The sequence below is a fragment of the Peromyscus maniculatus genome, chromosome 4, assembly GCF_049852395.1.
Source record: "Peromyscus maniculatus bairdii isolate BWxNUB_F1_BW_parent chromosome 4, HU_Pman_BW_mat_3.1, whole genome shotgun sequence".
Classification (NCBI taxonomy): Eukaryota; Metazoa; Chordata; class Mammalia; order Rodentia; family Cricetidae; genus Peromyscus; species Peromyscus maniculatus.
In genome coordinates, this window is record NC_134855.1 from 19,820,269 (window position 1) to 19,844,256 (window position 23,988).

The following is a 23,988-nucleotide window of genomic DNA, read 5'->3' on the forward strand; positions in this document are numbered from 1 at the left end:
AGATGAGATTTCCATAAGCAAACTCGGGGTTAATGGGGGAATGGAGGGTAAGAGATGGGGGATGAGAACATAAAGGAATGGGATGGCTAAATCGGAACAGGGACAGAGTGGGAGAGCAAGGAAAGAGATAACCATGATAGAGGGAGACATCATGGGAATAAGGAGAAACAGGGTACTAGGGAAGTTCCCAGGAATCCACAAGGATGACCCCAGCTTAGACTACTAGCAATAGTGGAGAGGGTGCCTGAACTGACCTACTCCAGTAATCAGATTGGTGACTACCCTAACTGTCATAGAGCCTTCATCTAGTAACTGATGGAAGAAGATGCAGAGACCACAGCCAAGCACCAGGTTGAGCTCCAGGAGGCCAGTCAAAGAGAGGGAAGAGGGATTCTAAGAGCAAGGGGCATCAAGTTCATGATGGGAAAACCTACAGAGACAACCAAATCAAACTAGTGGGAACCTATGAACTGTGGACCAATAGCTGTGGAGCCTCCATAGGACTGGACTAGGCCCTCTGCATAGGCAAGACAGTTGTTTAGCTTGACCTGTTTAATGGGCCCCTGGCAGTAGGATCAAGATCCATCCCCAGTGCATAAGTGGGTTTTTTGGAGCCCAGTACCTCCCAAAGATGATGGGATGTCTTACACAGCCTTGGTTCAGGGACACAAGTTTATACCTGCCTCAGCTGAATGTACCAGGCTCTGCTGACTCCTCATGGGAGTCCTTGCCTTGGAGGAGGTAGGAATAGGGGTGGGTTGAGGGGGAAGGCTGGGGGTCAGGAAGAGGGATAAGAGGGGCATCTATTGTTGGTATATAAAATGAACAGAAAATTTCTTAATAATTAAAAAAAGAAAAGAAAAAAAAAACATGCCAGTTCCTCACTTGCCAAGTCTCGAAGTTTGTTGCACTGGGCACTGTGCCTCCTCCTTCTTGTCCTGAAACCATAAAACCTTGTGTTGCCATGGTAAAGTGTTTGGCTCCTTATTGCTTACCCTGGCAATGTGCTTTTGACCATTGAGAGGTAACTCTTGTAAATTTTTTTTAATTGCTTCAAGCCTCCGGTAAAAAGAGAATTTTTAGACTAGAGGAGGAGAAGCAGGAGGATTAGAACAGAGAATTAGAGCTAAGAAATTATAGAAGCAGGGCGGTGGTGGCACACACCTTTAATCCCAGCACTTGGGAGGCAGAGCTAGGTGGATCTCTATGAGTTCAAGGCCAGCATGGTCTACAGAGCAAGATCCAGGACAGACACCAGAAATTACACAGAGAAACTTTGTCTTGAAAAAAACAAAAACAAAAACAAAAACAGCAACAAAAAAAAATTATAGAAAATTAGGGCAAGAAAAGTAGTAGAAGAAAGAGACATGTTTAGAACAGCACACATGTGAGAGAGTTCATTCACCTTCAAATCTCTAAGTTCCTTTTGCTTCCTCTAGCATCTAACCTGAACCCTATAGCTTTCAGAACTGGATTCTGAGGTTATTGATAGTACAATCTAAGTGTCTGAGAACAAATGAAGGGGTACCTACAGTGTGATGAACACATACAACTAGACATTATTCAGCCATGGAAGGAAAACACCTAGTACATACTACTGTGTGAATGAACATTAGATACATGATGCCACATGAAAACAGATATAAACTAAGGATAAATACTTTAGGATCTGATTTATGTGAAGTATCCAGGATTGGCAAACACATAAATAGAAAATTAAAAAAAAAGAGTTGCTTTATTAAATTAAGTTCCGCTTGGAGTGATGAAAAGCCTCAGATTTGGAGTTGCCACTGGTGCCACAATTGTGCATGTAATTAATGGTGATTAGTTACATGGATAAAACTAAACAATAGTGGGCTTAGTGACTACCAGGCCTCAGAACCTGAGTGGTCTTCCAAGGGACCACATGGCGGAGGAGATAACCACTTCTCACACTTTGCTCTCGGACCTCCACAAGATCGTCATGAAACATGCATCAACGTACACTCAAACACAATAAACAAACTAATAATTACAACGTAGAAAGTAAAATAAAAGGTATTATTGTGTCATAGTCATGTAAGTAAACACACACTCATATCGCAACTTTGAAAATTGATTATACAATACACTAATAATCATTAAGATGGGCAGTTTAAATTGATGAATACTATGGTATGTATACTGCATCTTAATGAAACTCATTTTTAAAGCCCCCTACCTTTGCAAAGTCCTCTAATATCAGAATCACCCTACTATCCTCCTTACATCTCTCATTCATTTGTGCCATAAAATCTGTATTTTAATCTTACTAAATTACTTCTTTTCATTAATTTCTTTAAACCAAAATCTTTTTGAGCTCCTAGACCTCGAGAATGTTTTCAATGTTTGTTAAATAACTATCTTTAAACTATCAGTTGTCATCAAAAACTCCAGAAAGGCTCTAGGTCTGTGGTTATTGTCTAGAGCTAGTTACTAGATTAAAATGTAAACATAAAAGTTTGCTGTGAATATTTATCAATATTGCCATAGTCTAGAATAATAAATCAATATGTATTATAGCATAAATAAGGCATCCTAAGGAAGATAGCTATGTTTAATAGTAATGAAAAGAAAACTCTGTTTTATAAATTCACAGATTTGCTAACTCTCTTGCATCCTACAAGATGGCTGGATTCTTTTATCTGTCACGATATCTTCATTTAATTGCAGCTATTCCATGGTATGGAAGGGATAATATAAAATTTTTAGGTAACTGTGGATTCTTGCATACTAGGCAGCACAGGACAAGGATAGCTGTGGGTAAGTGTGGTGTAGACTCTGAACCATGGTGTTGGACTTTGCATAACACATTACATTACAATATATTGGCCTATCCCTTGCTTTGAATGGATCACTTATCCTTTTCATTTGCAAAATATTGCTTCCCTGATTACACATTCCTTCCAAGGTTGAGAACTCCATTAGTCGGTGCCATGAACTCACAGACTTTGGAAATCACACGCCTCCCCAGAAAAGGCTCAAAAGAGTTGGGGACCTGTCAAGTTATTGTCAGGAATAAGTGCTTTTATAAATAACTCATTTCACTTCATTCTAAAATATTATTTGCAGCAAATATCATAGTGACAGTGTCATACATATTCCCTAGAAAATATCTGCCACACACCCAGTGTGCACCATTACTGCTACGCTATTCCTCTATGGGAGTGTACGTGGTACCTCTTGGGGAAAGTGCCAGCTGATGCAATGAAATGCCTGGCTTCCTTCAGATGACAACCTCAATGCCTTGTGTATATTATCTCTTTCATCACACAAAATACTGAAGAGGTCAGTATTAAAGGATCAAGATTTGATAAAAAAAAACAAATAAAACCTAATGCTACCTTTTCTTAAATTATTTTTTGCTTAACTAAAGCTAGCTGTTTTCCTCCACATAAGTTACAGTGAAAAGTACAGTGACCTTCAGTATAGCAGGACACACTGTGTAAATGGAAGCTAAGGTGCAATTACAGCCAGTGCCTTTGTAACCTCAGAACAAAGGTGAGCTCTAAGAAAAAGACAGATATTAGAACACTTAGGTATTTGAGAATGGTTTTGTTCTCATCTGCTCTTGATAGTTCACTTGGGATCCCTAGGGATTCACACTGTGAGAAGATGCATCTCCTCTCTCTCCCGCCACCTGGCCCACTCAGCTGATGATCCCTATCTACCCAGGCAATGTCCTTAACTCAGTTCTGCACAGCATCACCTTTTAAAACTTTCATGAGATTCTTCACCAGGTTTATTGTTTATTCTCTAAAGGCCCCAGGTATCTTGTAGTTCTACTGTATTACAATGATTGTTTGCTTGCAGATTTCTTCATTAAACTGTGGCTTCTAAAGGCCTGTGAACAGACATTCATCTTTTACTGCCAGGGCGCCTAAATTGTACATGATGAATAAGTTAATTAATAGGCTGTGGTTCAATATGAACACTTGAAATGATGAATTCTATCTGAGTGGGAAATGACAAGCTGAAAAGTAATATAAATGTGAAACTTATACAGACATACCCAAAGAATCAATGAGTGTCAATGAGTGTTAATTTCATTATTAGTACAGTTACATAGTTGTTACACACACACACGAGAGAGAGAGAGAGAGAGAGAGAGAGAGAGAGAAGGAGAGAAGCCAAAATGTCTTGGGCCACAAATATACAAATTGCTGTGAAGTTACTAATAAATATAGCAACCTACACAATAAAAATTGTGACCTTGTGCTTGTAAACTGAATACCTGAACCGATTAAAAAAGCTGAACATAGTAGAGGCTAGATCTTATTGTTGTCGTGCAAATGAACATTAATATAAGGAAGTAATTTTGATTATTAGATTTCCATAAACTAATAAAAAATATAAAGGTATTATTGGAAAAGCTTCGAGAAAATAATCCTTTTCATAGACAATGGGTAAAGATATAAATTGATAGGACATTTGTGTTCAGTCACCTATAAAAAATAAAATACAAATGACTAGCTTGGTGCCTTGGTTTCAGTTTAGTTAAATTTTCTTCCTGGTTTCTATCTTACACAAATATTTACATTTATGAATGAGCACATTTATACAAACAAATATTAACTGTAATATTTAGTATATTTATGAGACATAATTTATTGATCAATAAATTAAATAAATAAAATAATGTACACTGGGTGCAAAATTGGCTATATGTTTGCAAAGAATAAAATAGATTTGTGGGCTGAAATAAATGTTTGCAATATGTCACTATGGTCAGCTAGGTATCTGACACGTTGATCAATAATCTTGTTTTATAATTAAGGGTGATGATACATAAGCTTACAAAAAAATCCACAGGAAATGATAGTTTTCAGCTCTGGATGAGATGGCATTGACATTGGTGAGGCACACGTTTCATGTTTAAACCTGTATTACTTCCCAAGTGTATTATAAATGTAGGTTTAATACTGCAATTTAAAAACAGGGATACAAAGACTGGTTCGGCACAGTGAAAAGAAGTGGTGGAAAATAAACAGAAATCACAAAGTCACAGCCGAGCGTGCATGAAGATGTTGTTGTCTGTGAATGTTGGATGGCAGGAAAGGGGTGTCTGTAAATTATGTAGATAATTGACACTGACCAAAACACAAAGCTTCAATAGTTACAGTGATTTCTTTCTTTTCCATGATTTTTGTTTGTTTTACAACTTAGAGCCTTGTGCTTGCTAGAAAAGCTCTCTTCTCAGTGAAATGAATCTTCAAGCCCAAATCACCTCTTCAGCATCCCCTCTTACACTGATGTTAGATAATGTTTCAGAAAATATGATTGACTGGAAATCATTAGAGATACTTTAATGCTACCATTTCTCCCACAATTAAAATATTTTTGTACTGACATATTACCAGTATCACAAGTATTGTATGCAGCAAGTGTGATGATAAAACACTGCAGATATGATTAAAGCCACTGTTTAGAGTACATGTGGTTACTTGCTGCTTTGACATTGGGGGATTGATGGATGATGTCATCCTAGTCATTCTTGAGCATGAACTGTGGGGAGTGCAACTGCTCCATGCACATACCACTGCTTCGCCCCCCCCCCCCCCAGCCAAATGAAGTGACACACAAACAATGTAAAGTTTGTACTTACTTTCAACAATTACTTTTCTATCTTCCCAGTTATCTTTAATAAGCTGTATATTTCCGAAGTGTGCATCACTGTAAAAGATCCGATTGGTACCTTCTTTTCTTTGATTGTAGTCAAAGGCCAGGGCTATGATATTCTTGAAATAATGTGGGTTCTCGTAGGGCCTTACTGGGGAATTTAAGTTGGTTTCATCAGAAAGATGTATGCTTTTTAATATTGTTCTTCCTGAATATAGCAAATAGCCCTCATGCCTTAGACAAGTTACTCCATCCCCAGCCAAATAGCCATGGGCACAGGCACAGGTTCTCCGGGAATTCCCTCGATAAAGACAGAGTTGCTTACAACCACCGTTTTCTTTGGCACAGACATTGGTACCTGAGAAAGAGAAAACACCCAAACATGTAACAATTTTTTTTAATGTTCAAACAAGTTTATCCTATCTCTAATAGAAACATTACAGTTAAACTTTAAGTATAATTTTATTTTTAAAGATTGGTCAATAAAAATTAAATTCAAAACAATAATAAATTTTTAAATCAAAAAATTCTAGTTTCTTGAATATATATATTAAACAAAAGCATTAAGATTTAACTTACTAAGGCTAGAGATTTAGCTTAGTGCTGATGACTTTGTCTAGCAAGTACCAAGTCCTAAGCTCAGTCCTCAGCACCAAAAACAAACTAAAAAGAATTTCCTTTAAAAAGTAGTCAAATGCATTGTTTTAAAATGATAGCTTTTGCCCTGGAGGAGGTGGGAATGGGGGGAAGGCTGGGGGTAAGGGGAGAGGGTGGGAGGGGGGAGAATAGGGGAACCCATGGCTGATATGTAGAACTGAATGGTATTGTAAAATAAAATAAAATAAAATAAAATAAAATAAAATGATAGCTTTCATATTTCACAGACTTGACACATGTAACTGATTAACTCAGAACATAATCTGAAGTGACTGAGAAATCATGTTAAGAGCGCCCATGAGGCACAGGAAATTGCAAATGGATGGCTTTGTTGTGCCACACCTCTTATACATAAGGCATAAATGATTCCAATTTTAAAAGATCAAGTATGCAAGGCTGAGTCTGTGTTACAAATTCATTATTCCCATCTTCAAAATTATTTTATAAAGTTCTTTCATATACAGAAATTGAGTAAAAAGAATTTTAAAATGGACAAAACCATTATGAAAGAAGCAATGATTCAGAAATACACATTGAAGACAACTGTTTCCAGAACCATAACAACTTTTGTTCTAAAAGATAATCCATAACAAAAATTCAGTTGCTTCTCTAATACCTTCGTTGTGCTTTGTACTTTTTGTCAAATATATTTAACAAGATTTGAAAAATATATTTATAAGTAAAAACCCATTCTCAAGACTTGTCCTATGTTACATGACCATACATATGTATAAAAAGGGAATATATATGCATATAAACTATTGTATCTTCATTTCCTTGGCCTTCTCTATGTTTTTTGTAAAAGAAAATCATCAAAAAGGGAATTTTAAGGTTGTGAACCTAATACAAATTAATTAATTCTTAAGTTTTAAAAACAAAAGAGAAATGATGCAAAATGTATCAATTGTGTATTTCATGAACTCTGCTGACCTTTCTCTCTTACACGGTTAAAAATTTTGATCTCCTTTAGGTTGACTCCAAGTCCGGTTCTCATGGTTACTGTTTCTGTAGCATCGTTCTTGTGGCCCCTTCTGACCGACCCATTGGCGTGTGCTCTGCCAAAAAGTGAAACATACAGCATCAACAGTCTTGAACTAATTAAAATCAAGTCAGGTAAAACTGAAGATAAGAGATGGCTCAAACGGAAGAAAATAAACTAGTTTTACTATGTGGTGTTGAAATGCTTGACCGCGGAATAGCTAGAGATCCTTGCTGACCTCTTCTGAAAAAATTACATGGTTTTGTGAAATTCTTTCTGTAACCTTGCTAAGGGATGGCTAATCCTACAAGGGCAAAGAAATGGCACTGAAATAACATTTTGAGACTCAAATACTTACAAAAAAAATAAATTACCTGTCAGACCAGTAGATGTAAGCCCCAAAGACCGCAACTGAAAACAGATCCACACTGCTCCCAGACAGCACCACCTCACGATTCCCACCAGTGTCAAGGTCAATTCTTTCTATCTTGTCTGTGCGAGCATCACACCAGTATAATTTATTTTCCTACATAGTGATTTGAAAGCAATAGTACAAGCTGTTTTGGTTATTTATTAAGTAAATAAGGGAGTATTAAAAGTAGACTACTGTAAGCTGGACACGAAGACACTTTAGAATCTTAAAAGCAATCCAACAGACCTCATAGTCAATGGAGATGCCATTGGGCCATGCTATTCCCATGCTTACAATCATGACCTTCTCGGAACCATCTAGGTGAGCCTTCCCAATGCAGGGCATCTGTCCCCATTCAGTCCAGAACAAGAAGCTGAAATTAAATTGATCATGATAATAATAAACAGATGAAAGGGCACCAAATAAAACTGCAAATGACAGCAAAGCTCTTAACAGTATAGTGCGCATAACAGAACCAAATAAACCACAGAACTTAATTTGCAAATATCTCTGCAGTTACTAATAGAATCTTATTATAAAGCATTTTTAACTGGGTGTAGAAATCACAGGAATGGAATACAGTAAGGACAAATATTTCAGGATTTGATTTATATGAAGTTTCAAGGACTGGCAAACACAGACAGACCAAATGCAAATTAGAAGTTATGAGAAAATAGAAAGAGGGAGTTGCTTTATTAAAGTAAGTTCCATTCATTGCTTTGGAAGAATCAATAATATACGCTCATGCTATCTGAAATTTTCTTCTCCAACTTGTTGCCTATTTTTTTCCTTCAACTTCTCCTTCATTAGGCCCCCGGTGCCTCTTTGATTATTCCTGCACCATTAACCCTACAACACAGCAGCAGAGCACACAGACTAGGGTGGAACATTATACTGGACTTTCTTAACCTTATAATCATTTTGAACTTTTTTCCTCAACTACATTGTGGGCCCAATAAAAACAGTGTTTTGTTTTGGTTGCTTGCTTTTTCTGTTACATTTAGAATTGTATATATAGCAGTCAATAATTATGGTATTTAAAAATTAAATCTAGTATTATTTAATTTATGCATCTATATGCCAATAATTGTAACTTTTAGCCTTCACCCAAACATCTAAATGCAACTATTCTAAGTTTTAAAGGTTCACATGTGATGTCACACTAACGTATGGTTTCACACTTAACAAAGAAAGCATTTTACTTTAATAATCTCAAAAACTGATGTGAAAGAATATGTAACTCAGAAAGAGAAGCCAATGTATTATGAGACAAAATATGTTGATAAAGGGAATATAAACAATTAGGGTAGAAATTCATTTTTTTTACTCATTCATTCATAAATTCAACATTTATATGATAGGAGAGGGAATCATACTTTTAGATGAATACAATCCTTCATAAATTTGAAGTTATGTACTCACAAGCTTTCAACCTATGAAAAACTAATGTTTAGAAAAATAACTCAAGAAAAGATATTTCTTGAGCTTCATATATGAAACCTAAAGAAAACCTGCTTATTTTGTATACTCATATAAAATTATTAACCTCAAAACTTAAATTACATAAAATATATACATTTGATTTATCCTTGTTACTTTTAATAGTTGACATTTTTTTAAAAGCTGTATAAAATTTATGTGCTGGTATTTGACAACATAATGAAAGAGGTTTGACTAGAATTCCAAGTAACTGAATCCTGAAGACATTGCCATTCATATTCACAAACTCTGTAGTACAGGAAGGGAAAATTTAATAGGATATGTCACTAATGTTTTATTAGCATGAAACTGGTTAAAAGTGCATGAAAAAATCTATATAATAAAGTCAAGACTTTTAAGTGATACTTTCAATATATTAAAAATATGAACTGATAAACAGATGTATGATGTCATTTAATCATCTGAGGACAAATGTCATGATTGTTAAAAGCCAGGTGCTATTGGATTACAATGGATGCAGTCCGGCAGCCAGGAGAGTCATTCCTATCACCTTTTAACATATTCAAATAGGGATGGAAATGCATATAATAAACCTTTTACTTAATACTAATCCATTTACAAATACACTGAATGATCAAGGAAGCAAGGTTTTAAATGAGCAGTGTAATACACATTACATTGGTAAATCATAATGGGCTATTCAAGCTTGGTGGAAGCAGGCTAGCAGCACAGAGGCCCTTGTGCTCTCTCCTCTAAAGCTCCCTCCCTGGGCCCTTAAGCTCTTAAAACAAGATGAAAGGAAAACAGCAAATAACTAAGTTATAAATACTATGCCCCTGAGGGCAACTAGAAAGCAGACTCTTTCCAAAACATGATTACCATTTATCCTATAATGTAAAAATGTCAACTGTGAAAAGGAAAGCCAGAAGCCCATCTATGGAGAAGCTAGGAGTGCTGTCTTTTTGGAATTGTCTCAACTGCCTGCCTTCGCTTTTCCAGTCAGTTTCTGCTAGATAATAATATAAGCACCCAATTTGATGGTCCCTATCTGATGCTATTTTTGTTTTGTTAGTTTGTCATTTTCACCTTGGAAGTCTCACTTGCGGGGACACTTCTCCACCAAGGACTCTCTCAACCTGGAACTCAAGCTGGCTTTCCCAGTCAATTTCTGTTGGATGCTTGTAAGCCCACAATTTGATGATATTACCTTTGGTTTTCCCTCTCATGGGTTAATTCACTCTTTTCTGGGACATGTTGTGAGCAATTGATTGAATGATGTCACTCCTGGTTCTTTCTGTTATTTGCTGTTTATTCTTTTACTTTTGCTTGTTATAAATTTAATAAACTGACTCATCCAAATCCAAATCCAAATGCCCAACAATTGTATATCATTCTGTGGACCTTACAGAACACATTGTCTGAGTAATCTGTTTCACATATTTAAGCCTAATTCTCACAGCTGTGGAAATGATGGCTTAAAGTGAATATTTTCTGTTCATATGATCAAAGAATGGACAGGCTAGGAAACAAATTCAAGCATTTAGTATCATCTTTGTTGTATCTTGTTCTACTAGAGCCAATGTATGTTATTCTTCCTGAGCTATCACGAGTATAACAAGAGATGTCTATACACAAAGACAGAAGTGGAATGAAGAATAGCATGAACAGGTAGGGGCTTAGTTTTGCAGAACAGCTTTATCTTATTTAATAGTAACAGTCCCTTTTTCTTTTGAATTGTGATGCTTCCATGCAAGATGCTAAAATGAGTGCTAATACAATTTGTGGATTATTATTTTTTAATGAAAAACTATTCTGCATGTAGATTTCATATAAATTTTTATGCATGTACGAGTGACCTGAAGGGCCGGAGAGATAGCTCAGCGGTTAAGAGAACTGACTGTTCTTCCAGAGGACCATGGTTCAATTCCCAGCACCCACATGGCAGCTCACAATGGTCTGTAACTCCAGCTCTGGGGGATCTCACACATCTATGCAGGCAAAACACTAATGCACATAAAATAAAAATAAATAAAGCTTAAGAGAGAGAGAGAGAGAGAGAGAGAGAGAGAGAGAGAGAGAGAGAGAGAGAGAGAGAGAGAGAGGCCTGAAAGGATACCCTACTACACAAAGCCAAATATAATTGCATGTTGATGATTTTATTGTTAATTATTCAATTTAATAAGGTCAAAATTAAATAACACCTTACAAATGCAAGCCCAAGATTGCTAAAAATAGGGAGCTGACTAGGTTGAACCTTTAAGAACATAATACACAGAAGAATAACATTATAGTGCTGGGATTACAGCCCCAGTTGAGGCCATGCTTTACAGCTACAAAATGCTTATCATGTTGAGTGACATGGCTGAGAAAATGAACTTTAGGGTACTTATGTAGTCAATTTAGCCCAGGAAATACTATCTCACTGCAGAAAAAAATATTTTCAAAATGAAATTCTATGCTTTATTAAAATCTTTTTTAATAACAGATTTTTAAACTAATATGAAAAATCACATTTTTATATATAATCGCTCTTAAACAGAGATATAATGCTCAATCAAGCCAGGCAACATATATCCTGGTGTCTAAGAAAGAAATACAATGTTTACTTTATTTACAATTTTATACTATGCATGATTAATCAAATCTTTCCACATCATGCTATGATTTCCCATACTTTTTATGTGCAGTAAATGACTTTTCAGTAAAAAGAAAATTATTACAGTCGATTCTGCCATATTCCAAGAAGCTGCCAAAAGGTAGAAAAGTCCAGGGGGACAAAGTTGACTTTTCAAGAGAAACTAAATTCCTAGGTGGTTCCTGTTTTGCATTTGGCTACATTTGAAAAGACTTGAAGTCTCTATTGTTCCAAAATAGGCTTCATGCCTTCTTTACATGGCACATTTATATCTTGAATTTAGCTAATTTACTCTATAATGGTCCCCTTTTCCCTTGACAGTATCACATGCCATGTTTTATTTTCAAACAGAATTGTAAATGCTATATTTCATTTTTAAGTTAGGAATTTTTGCTCTTAAAATCCTATGTTAATATTACTTAGAAATCATTTTGAATGATTTTCATAAACCTTTCATTTTAATTCCTTTTCCACTGGAGTCAAGTCAATAAATTCATGCATGCCAATGTGTAGAGGGACACCTGTCACTGTTGTTTTCAAATACTAATAATTATTTTCTGTAAATCATTTCTACTCTCAGATGCAAACATGGAAAATGTATTCTTTCATGTGACACTTTATGAAATGCTTTCAACAAAAAATGAGGCTATGCAAAGACTATTCTAATATTGTGAATAATATAAAAGTTCTTGGCTCATCAGCTGAAATGTAAATTGTATATTAGGGACCGAAGATCAGGTAGTCAAAACTGTTTACAGACATCTTGCTAAGTCATAGTCTCTCAATGGAGTGAAAAGGTGAATCTGATAAATGTCTCCAGAGAGAAATGGAAGAATTTGAAGGTAGACGAGATGGCTTTTGGCTTGTATGGAACCACGAAAAAGCAACATTTCAATTACTTTAGGTATGTCACTGAACGAGTCCCACTGTAAGAAAAGTAGTTAGTAGGAGTGGAGGTAAAGTGAAGTTCAGTGGCAGGGAATCTAAAGGGACTTTGAAAAAGAGAGAGAGGAAACTGATTTTAATACTTTCCAACTATGTATGTGTATTTTATAGATTTCACTGTATGTACAATATTTCACTGACTGACACAAATTGAGATCAGTTCAAATACTAATTAAAATGAGGGAGAGAAAAGCCTATCATGTTGGAAATTAAGAGAATCAGTGAAGATGCTCTCAGAGCTGTTGGACCCCACAGAGAGAAGCAGAAACAAAAAAGTCTCCTGAAGGCAGGAAAGAGAAAAGTAAATTCTTGGGTAGAAAGTCAGTGGAGGGAAGTGTCCAAGACAAAGCAAGGGGAATAAAAACCTAGAAATTTCTTCATCATGAGGCCATGGGGATACTGAGAAATGCTTTATGAATCACTCTGATGATCCTGTGAACATGCCAGCCCTCAGTTCATTTCTTCCTTTTGTCACTGCTTTAAACAGGCAAGCCACCAACTCATCTCAAGTGTCACTTGAAAGCAGCTAGTGCCAGTCACATTCCAAAGTGCTCCCCTCTGGACACAGAAAGGTGTCTTGGAGCCTTCTGTGGGGGCTGCTCAGCCTTCTGAGGGGGGAGGTTGTCTTCTGTATCTCCTGATATCCTACCTGCTGTGACTACCTTTTAGAGGCCTCTCCTCCTTTAACAGTTAATCTATTACAACTGCCAGCTTTACCACTCCTTTTAAGCCTCTCTCTCTGTCTCTCTCTCTCTCTGTCTCTCTCTGTCTCTCTGTCTCTCTGTCTCTCTCTCTCTCTCTCTCTCTCTCTCTCTCACACACACACACACACACGCACAACGCTGATTTTTTTTTCATCCTCTAAGTTGTCATGTGTTATTACTGGTGGGCATATCAACACATTGATTAAATTTTAGAAACCCATCCCTTGGTTTATATATGGAGTGGTAGATGTTTCTGTAATAATTTTTGAAAATACAACTTATAAGTTCTCCAAGTGAGAATGCTGAAGACATAGTCAATCATAAAAATATAGAATTCAGGAGAAAGATTTAACACATAAAGGAAATGATAACTGAAGACCATCAACATTAAGAAGTCAAAGAGAAGAAAATATTTTACAGATATATATCTGATAGAGTACTAATATTCATAACATACAAAAAAACTAAATAGAAAAGAAACAACTCTATTATACATAAGCTAAGAAACTGAACAATTCTTAAAAGAAGAAATACAAATGTCCAATAATATTTTTAAAAATTGCTCAACACTCTTGCTCATTAAGGAAATGCAAATTAAAACCATTTATTTCACTGTAATCAGAATGGCAATCATCAAGAAAGCAAATGACAACAAATACTGGTGAGGGTGTGGGGAAAGGGAAATGCTTTTCACTGTTGGTGAGAGTTTAAAGTGGTGTAGCCACTGGAAATCAGTGTAGACGCTTCTCAAAACACTAGATCTACTAAATAACTCAACTATGCTATTCATGGGCACATACCCTAAGTACTCCAGGTCTTACGACAGAGATACTTGTACATTCATGTTTACTGAAAGCAAACAAATCAACCTAGAAGCCCATTAATGGATGAACAGATAACAAAAATATGGCATATCTACACAATTGACTTTTCTTCATCTGTAAAGGAAAATGAAATTATAAAAATTTCAGAACTGGGCAATATATTAAGTGATATAACCCAGATTCAGAAACACAAACACCACATGTTCTTTCTCATATGTGGATCCTAGTTTCTAATTTTTTTATCTGTATTTATGTGGGAGAATGTACGGAAGCAAAACAACTATGAAGAGGCCCATGAGAGGAGAAAAATAGATGTACAACATTGAGGTTGGAAAAATTTCAGTGGAGACACAGAGTGAGGGATCGAGGAATAAAAGGAGAAAAGAGGGTCAACACGAGTAAGCGCAGGTGCAAAAGCTACACTTAAAACAGTCATTTTGTAAACTTACTAAAATTAAAAATAAAAAAGTTGAATGGAGTTTTTTTGAATGGATAGATAATAATACCTCTCTCAAAAACTGTAACATTATTAAATGAAAGTGTCAGCCCCGAAGATTCTTGTGGTCTCCAAAACAATACAGGCTGTTTTTACTACTCTTGGTTACGAATGTATGGGTATAGTCATAAATATTTAGAAGGCAATTTGAAAGGCACATCATGTCTATTTATCAAAACAAAGTCAGGAGCTTCCCCATATAAGGACTATATCCTTTCCAACTTTTGACCAGATTTATAGTACCTATGCATACTAGAACTAAATGGTTAGATGTTGTTTCTGAAAATATGATATGTGTTGATCGCATGACATAGAGAAACCATGCTGGAATGGAGCTGGAAGATTCCTCCCTGAAGGCTAGTGTTCACAGTTTTAGAAGATGCTGTGCAGGCTGCTGGAGCAGAAATGTCATCATGGTCATATTCAGCTCTGAACTCTTTATGCTACAAAAATGACCTGCCAGGCATGATGTGCCCATTGGTGCATTAGTAATTTGACTCTTCGGAGGATAAACAGCCACATTCTGATTGTTTTTGAAGCCCCCTTCAGAGGCAGAAATTCATTTCTGGTACTATAAATCTGGTCAAAAGCTGGAGAGGATAGAGTCCTCAGTGGGGAAGCTCCTGGCTTTGTTTTGGTAAATGGACATGATGTGCCTATCAAATTGCCTTCTAAATATTTATGATTACGCCCATACATTAGTAATCAGCTTTGTCATACTTTGGTCATAAATGTTTCTTTGTTTTTGTTTTTCATTTTCCATGAGTGGTGGTTGTCACATTATTACAGAAACTCATAAATGGAGAAAGTGCTTGGAATACATGACATAATGCCTGGCCCTAATTAGGACAACTACAGCACCAAGGTTCATGGAACATTTTGAAGGTAAAGCAGAAAGAATGTAAGAGCCAGATAAAGAGAGGGCATTATAGTTTGCTGCCTTTGGTATGTCACAGCTGTTGCACAATCTTGAACTCTCAGCAGCACTGATTATCTACACAAGGCCTGTTCTAAAGTGAGTCCATCAGCTTTCCATCACAGAGGTGGAAAGGTGCTCAGAAGGCTCCACACATCAAGTTCCAGAGGACTTTTAAGTAGTTTATGCTTGTTAAGGGGGCTGCAGTTTAAGAGGCACTACTCCACCCCTCCTGAGTAGGTATAGACAAGCTTTTGGTTGAAGAGAAAGAGACAAAGAGAGAGAGAGAGAGAGAGAGAGAGAGAGAGAGAGAGAGAGAGAGAGAGAGAGAGAGAGAGAGAGAGAGAGAGACAGAGAGACAGAGACAGAGACAGAGACAGAGAGAGTTTCTTCAGTAGACTAGCTGCTTCTGGTAAGATGTTCATGTGCTAGTAAATAACCCTTGATTCTGATTCCTGTAAGTACACCTAATGAAACTCATTGGTAAATCACCCCCAGGAGATATCATAGCAGAATGGGTACTAATTGGAAAGAGGAAGGGGGTCATCAGGAATGAGAAGAGGTTAAAAGAGAATCATAGGAGGTAAAGATAAACATAATGCCTTATGTGCATGTGTGAAAATGACATTATGACACACTAACACGTATAATTAATACATTATAACAGAAGAAAAATAGCACAATAAATAGAAATAATTCTAAAGAAAAATGAGTTAGAAGGACCAGAAATATAGACAAATCAAGGAAACTTTTTTTTTTTTTTTTTTTTTTGGTTTTTCGAGACAGGGTTTCTCTGTGTAGCTTTGCGCCTTTCCTAGAGCTCACTTGGTAGCCCAGGCTGGCCTCGAACTCACAGAGATCCGCCTGGCTCTGCCTCCCGAGTGCTGGGATTAAAGGCGTGTGCCACCACGCCCGGCTCAAGGAAACTTTTTTTATGCCTAGAAAAAATGTCTCTTTTAACCTGACAAGTCAGAAGCTTTCCTACTTATAGAACTAAGCTTATTATGACATCTGGGACAGATTTCTTAGAATAGGACATTATCCAAGCCCTAGGTGGGTGAACTAAATATTTTAATATTAAATATGTCAATATTTAATCTTTTGTTTGCCCATTTGACTCATCTAAGGATGAAGATGTAGTCTACTCTGCCACATGCCATGAACACACAGAAGTGGTTTTCTGCACATGAGCTGCACAAGATGGACCTATGAACATGTTATTATGTATAAGGAACAGTATCATTAGGCCCCACCTCTCCTGTCTAGCTCTTGGCAGTTAATGGCTGTTGGGGTGGGTTACGCACTTTTTTCCAGTGATATAGCAACTGGTAAGCTGCACATAATCCAATAAATGATCCTCTATTATGTACATTCAATCAACTCTATTTCAATTCATTGGGTATAAAAAATTAAGTAAAAACTACGAAAGTAGGAGCAGGTCTAGCTGGGAAGAAAGGTTCACTAGGAATGGATGTGGGATAAGAGAGGGAATAAGGCATGGGGTTGAACAAAATACATTATATGGAATATAATGTTAAATAATTTCAAAATTAATGTTAAAGGTCATGATAATTATGAATTTTTCCAACAGGTACTTGCAAAATTAAAATGAACTTTCTAAGCTAAAACTATTATCATGTTGTAGATATTATAGTTAAAATGATGTGATTGCCTAATTTTTCCTACTATAACTTAAGAAAACACAGTTCAAACCCAGAAAATATATGTAAACCTTAAAATTACCCTTTTTCTGGGTGCACAGCTATAGATCTTGGTTGATCCAGGCCTTGGGAGATAATTACATAACGGAAAGAGCCATTGAGTCTTGCAACTTCAATTAAATTGAATCCGTGATCTGTCCAATATATGTTGCCTAGGAAAAAAACAGAAATGCCCACAACCAAGTTAGGAATCATAGAAATGTTTTTCAGTTATGCTTGCAATTAAGTTTCTGAGTCTTCACATAACTAAGAGCACGTTTACTTCCTTTGATTATGTATTTTCTAAACAGCTATAATTAAACTAATTCATAGAGACTTCAAATTCCAATCTCATATTTTGATGGTTTAAACTAAGTAGCATCTATTGACATGTTTGAAAGAAGTTGAAACTTCTCCCAACTGTTCAGAGTAAGTATTTTAACTTTATACTGACTTTAAGCAAAAAAAAAAAAAAAAAATTCTTGTGCTTTGTTTACCATGTGGAACTCTCTGGAGAATTGAGCAAACTGAACAATACACATTCTACATCTACATAAAAACATTATCCAAAGGCAGTAGAAAAGTTGAACCTAATGCAAAAGAGAGTATTTACCCCCTTGGCTAGAAAGAAATTTTAAAATGTTAGAAACAAGAACCCGAAATATTTTAAAGAAGAATGAACCCCCTATAAAAAGAAAAAAACAACAACAAAAACTGTGGAATAAAAAAACAAGACTAAGCCATAGATTTTTACCAGCAATCCAGTCAATCGCTATTCCTTCCACTCTCCCCAAGCCATTGGTAACAATGTCTTCTTTCCAAGTCTGGTCTCTTTTAGCTCTGCTGATTTTATTAAGTCCCATGTCTGTCCAATAGATGGTGTCATTTTCTATTGATTAAACACACACACACACACAAAAACACAAGCATACACACTATTAATTGCATCAGTACATGTATTAGGATCACATTAGAATCAGTGTTGCAGGATCATCATGGACAGAAAACAGTGGATTCTCAGCATTCTTTAGGATTATTTACTAATATGAATAGTAGTAAAGGAACTATAAAATAAAAGAAACTAGGTTTCAGCATTTAAATTTTAAAGGTACATTCATGAAAATTCTTTATTATGTTTTCGGCATTGTTCTATTTGTTTTGGCTTAGTAAGTTTTTATTCCCATGAAATTAGGATGTTTATTCCAAACCACATATTTTTCTTCTAGTTTTTGTTCTTTTTCTACATGCTTCTGAGCCATCTGAATGTACTGGGGATAATCAACTCAAGAAAGTCTCAAAGTGTGGAGACAACAGACAGACATGTGACATTCTTTCAGTTCTATCAAAGGTATTTTAAAAATAGGTCATTCAATATATGTAAAGACTGAAAAAATGCTCATCACCAATTATTCCTTCTGAGGTCCTAAGTAGCATCTCAAATGGAAACAATTCCCTTGTATTTCTCAAACTCTTGTTGTACAAACATATTTCAGAATACTTGAAGAATTGCTCCATGCTATCCAGTCCTTAATTAACTGTGCTTTTTTGAATATTGAATGAAAAATGTGTCTAAAATATTGTAAGTGAAATATAATACATATATATGTATATTCATGAAGGGTAGCAATTACAGGTCAATGATTTTCTACAAAGCTTCTAGAAAGACATTGGGGACAATCATTAAATAATCAATTTGCCACCTGCTAATGTTTTGTGCTTTGGCCAATGTGGCCATTTGAAGAACAAATCATTTAAGACCAATATATTTTACCTCTGGCACACTGACAGACTATGGAAATAAAGACAAAACAATTCTTATACTAAAGCCATTCTTTAAGTAAGTGTTATGACTCCATATCAAATGAAATACAGCCTAAATTTCTACCCCCGAGCAAGGAGTGATAGCAAACAGCACTACCCTCAAAAACAGTTATGTCAGAAACACAATGCTTTGAAGCCAAGCAGAAGGCAGTGGATACACATAGCTATTAGGAAAGTACAGGCTCCTCTAGTCTGCCTATTGGTTTATACATTTTGAAACAGGGACTTGACAAGAAAATAAGAATTATTTTATTTTGTAAAATATTAAGTGATATATAATAAATTCAACATTTTGCTTCAAGTATTAAGCTCTGTGAAAGATTAAGTCCACAATTCAAAACCATCTACTTGGTTTCTGTATTGCATTTAACTAAGACAGTTGATATACACAAGACTTCCTACAGTCTGCATGAAAGAACCTTCCATGCTGATGATGAGCATCACCTCAGGCCTTAGGGCTGTCTTTGTTCACTTTTTCTCCTGTTCTACATTCAGTTACTTTCCAAATACACTTGTATTTAATCCAATTTGTTTAAATCATTGTTCTTTTTATTTTCTTTCAAAATATAATCCTCATTCATTAACATCCAATTCCTGTCTACACTGAAAGCCAAAGTCCCTAACTCTTAGCTGGCATCTCCAGCAACTCCTAACAGGCTTTCACTTTGGCTCCTGAACTTTCCCTTGAAGAAGCCTTTTTCAATATAGTTGCACATGTTTGAAAAGCAAGTAAGACTGATCTTGCCTCATTTCCTTCACAGCTCCCCACATTCCATCTATACGTGGCGAAAACTGAGTTCTTTACCATGACCTTCATGAACAACCCAAGGCCTCTGTAACTCTTCACCCTGATATCTTTCCACTCTTCTCTCTTGTCTTTCTGCTCTGGGGGCAAACTAATTCTTCTCCAGTTTCAGACTTTTATAATTACTTTTTCTTTAAGTCTGAAAGGTTCTTTTGCTAGAATGTTCTTTCCACAGATCTGTTGTAAATTCAAATATCCCCTTCTTATTAAAACTTTATTTTTTGCCATGTTCTATCTCTCCCATGGATTTTTTCTTCCATATAACACCTGTCAATATTAAAGACATTTATTGATTGTTTTCTGGTCTGTAAGTATTAATGAGTGGTTATTCATGCTATTTCCTGACATGTACTTTCCATAAAACTTGTTACAATGTCTGCACATAAATAACACATTTATTGACTTGTTTACATCTATCATGGCTTACACTGCAATATTTCTTTAATGCTTAGAATTTTATATTATTTTTTGCTTCATTCCCAGAAGTGAGGACAATGCCCAGCATACACTAATCACATCGTAAATACTGGGTGAATCTAAGAGTGAATACAATACACTGTATAAAAACTGGTAGAGAGATCACACAAGGAAAACATGTATCAGACATGAGGGAATTTATATATGTGTTGAAGAAACACAAAGAGAAATGGTGGACAATACATAAGAATGTAAGATGAGTAATTTAAGCTGTACAGACATCTGCTAACCAGGAACTTAAAGAAGAAAAAAATCACAATCTTCACAGTGTATTGCTATTCACAGGCTTTGCAAACTATAAAGATGTCCATTCTGTATAACCATAAAGCACTCCTTCCTACATGTACTACCATTCATTGTACATATGTACCCATTATGTAATTGAACTGAAAATTTGTATTTGCACTTCTTCTTAGAAATACAATGAGATGTTTTATGGTAAGGACTGTATTCATCAAGTTTTGCCTTAAAAATCACATGTGCACAAACACAATATACATATGCAGATATCTATAACAGTGAACCCAAAGTCAGTTTTGCTAGATCCAGTACTGAATAATCAGAAGAGTCTTGGTTTCTTTCAGTGTTGAGCATATCAGCAACCTGATAATACCTTGAGAAGATATCATCTTCCTGTGCTTATCTGTGATATCTGTAAATATCTGTAAAATATTGATTATATAAACTGTTTTAATAGTATGTGTTAAATTGAATCATGATAATTTTTACAAACTCTGAAGATACAAACTGTTTATAGAATGAAATGCAGGAAGTGAATAACATACTGCCTTTACCTTGTCCTCAAACTAATCTCAAGTTATGCAGTTCTTAAACATTAATTTCACCTTCATTCAGTAGATATTGACAGATAGCCTATGCTAAGATTTATTGCAGATATAAGTATATGATACTGGAAAGACACAGATAATATCCCTGAAATCATGGAATTTACGTAGTAGAATAAAATTTAAAAAATAAATTTTCTTATGTTTTTGGTTGTGATCCCTAGGGAGACCTTTGAATTTGAGGCCAGCTTGGTTTACAGAGAAAGTCTCAGGACAACTAGTGCTGCACAGAGATATCCTGTCTTGAAAAAAATAACAAATAACAAATAATTAATACATAAATAAATATAAATAAATAAATAAATTTTCATTAAACCGTTTGATTTGTTAATAGTATGAAACAACTAATATAAAAGAAAACTGTATACTTGAGGGTACTAATAATTTCAATGGCTTTCCCACTGATACAATTTTTTTTAAAGATTTATTTATTTATTATGTATACAGTGTTCTGTCTGCATATATGCCTGCACACCAGAAGAGGGTACCAGATCTCAGTACAGATGGTTGTGAGCCACCATGTGGTTGCTGGGAATTGAACTCAGGACCTCTGGAAGAGCAGTCGGTGCTCTTAACCTCTGAGCCATCTCTCTTTGCCACTGATACAATTTTACAGTGTATTTCTCTTGAGACTTTTCATGGATTAACATGTAGAGAGACTAGTAGACAGCTGTAGTGAATTGTAATTAAGCTCAGAATAAAAGTTATATATTTCCAGCCTAGAGGAATGGCTCAGCAGTTTAGAGCAGTTGCTGATCTTAGAGAGATCCTGAGTTCAATTCCCAGCACTCACATGTTGGCTCATAACCATCTATAATTGTAGTCCATGAGATCTAATGTCTTCTTCTGGAGGACAAATGTACATATGGATAAAACACCCATAAAGTACATGAAGTTATATATTGCCATAGTAATAATTGACAATGAAAGAAATTAAACATTTTTTAATTGAAAAGAAAAATTTACCAAATATTTCAGTACTTAAGGACTAAGGAAAAAATGTAAGTCTCTTAAAGTCTTTTAATCCTGAAGTGTCTATTTTCTTAATACACATTAACACGTATTTATTCACTGTCTCAATTAAATACTCGACTTCCTATGTTTTAGTATAAAATTTCCTTGCACAAATGTACATGATTTTCTAAAGCACAAAATATATTTGGGGGACCCCCCAGGTAGCAGGATCAGGATCCATCCCTGGTGCATGAGCAGGCTTTTTGGAGCCTAGTGCCTAAGGTGTGACACCTTGGGCAGCCTTGATGCAGGGGGCAGGAGCTTAAGCCTGCCTCAACTGAATGTACCAGGCTCTGCTGACTCTCCATGGGAGACCTTGACTTGGAGGAGGTGTATGGTGATATTTTATTTGTACTGAAATGTGATTTTAATTTTATGTTAATAAATAAAGTTGCCCTGGGTTCAGAGCTATTAGAGCCATAGCAAGAGCGTGGTGGTTAGAAGAGCTAGGTAGATTTCTGTGTGTTCAGGGATACAGCCAGTATTGGAGACATATGCCTTTAAGATCTGGAGGGCGGTACTTACAGGCAGTGATGAGGCAGTCATGTGGTTGGGTTTACAACCAATGAGAAGGCAGAACAGAAAGACTATTTAAACACAGACAAACAGGAAGTAGCTCCCTCTCAGGGAAGTTAGGAGCACTGCAGGAGGTAAGATTTTATCTCTGAGCTCTGACCTCTCGGGTTTCTCTTTTACATTGGCTCTGTGTTTCTTATTTTAATAAGATGATTGGTTACATCTACAGAGGTGGGAACAAGGGGAGGGTTGGGGAGGAAGCCTCGGGGGATGGAAGAAGGAGGAGGATGGGATCTGTGGTTGGTATGTAAAATGAATAGAAAATTTCTTAATAAGAAGAAAAATGTGTAAAAATACACAAAATACAACGCAATGAGGAATCACTTTTTCTCTCCTAATGAAATAGTCATCAATTCACTTGATGGAGATTTAAAAATAAGGAAGAACCCGACATCTTTGTTCTGATGATTTCTATGTCAGTATATGGAGAATTCTTGAAGGACTTCATCTCTACATTCCTCTTTCCCACATATATGAATATGATATAAATATATGCAGCCATATTTATATCATCCCACTAAGAATGTAAGACTGATCTTTTAATGTTAAGGTCTTTTTCAATTGCACATAAGTGGAATGTAGTATCCAAACCTAAAGCATAAGTTTAGCTGTGATAAAGACTTTTTTTTTTAAAATTGCACTATAATTTTGTTTTTTTGACTAGGTCAGTTATCTGGAGTGAAAATAGACAGCATTTATGGCTTTTCCCAGAATCTGCTAACAGTGATATTAAGCTACATTTCTTTTTAAACCATGTAACTATCCTATTAAATGTCAGCTTGTTAAATTTGATTATGGATCTTAAATGATCACATTAAATAAAACTTATTAATCAATGATTCTTACCACAAATTTGTAAGTTTTCTGTGTCTTTATTCTAACTAGTGGTAAAATATGATGAGTTGCATTTGCAACATATCAGTGATGATCTATCTGAGGCAAATTGTTCATTTCCTTTTATTGTGTCTTAGTGATATTTATATACACAGATACATGTACATGTATCTTAAGACTGTATATGAGTTTGAATACAGAGAGTACTGAGGTAAGCATCACTCAAGTGGCTGACAAAAGCCATGGACTTCCTTTGGATCTTAAGTAAGTA

At 35.7% G+C, this 23,988-nt stretch overlaps 1 protein-coding gene and 1 pseudogene across 1 annotated transcript in view; one reads left to right on the top strand and one right to left on the bottom strand.

Annotated features, from left to right (window-relative positions):
• Positions 1–23,988, bottom strand: part of Lrp1b (LDL receptor related protein 1B) — a 1,955,528-nt gene that overhangs the window by 488,647 nt on the left and 1,442,893 nt on the right. Inside the window, exons 36-41 of the mRNA XM_042275227.2 lie at positions 18,100–18,234; positions 17,389–17,518; positions 7,932–8,058; positions 7,648–7,799; positions 7,225–7,349; positions 5,624–5,995 (exon numbers count right to left, since the gene is read on the bottom strand). Coding sequence (XP_042131161.1) covers positions 5,624–5,995; positions 7,225–7,349; positions 7,648–7,799; positions 7,932–8,058; positions 17,389–17,518; positions 18,100–18,234 — 1,041 coding nt within the window. The remainder of the gene's footprint in view (positions 1–5,623; positions 5,996–7,224; positions 7,350–7,647; positions 7,800–7,931; positions 8,059–17,388; positions 17,519–18,099; positions 18,235–23,988) is intronic.
• LOC121829252 (small nucleolar RNA U13) lies at positions 20,264–20,375 on the top strand (annotated as a pseudogene).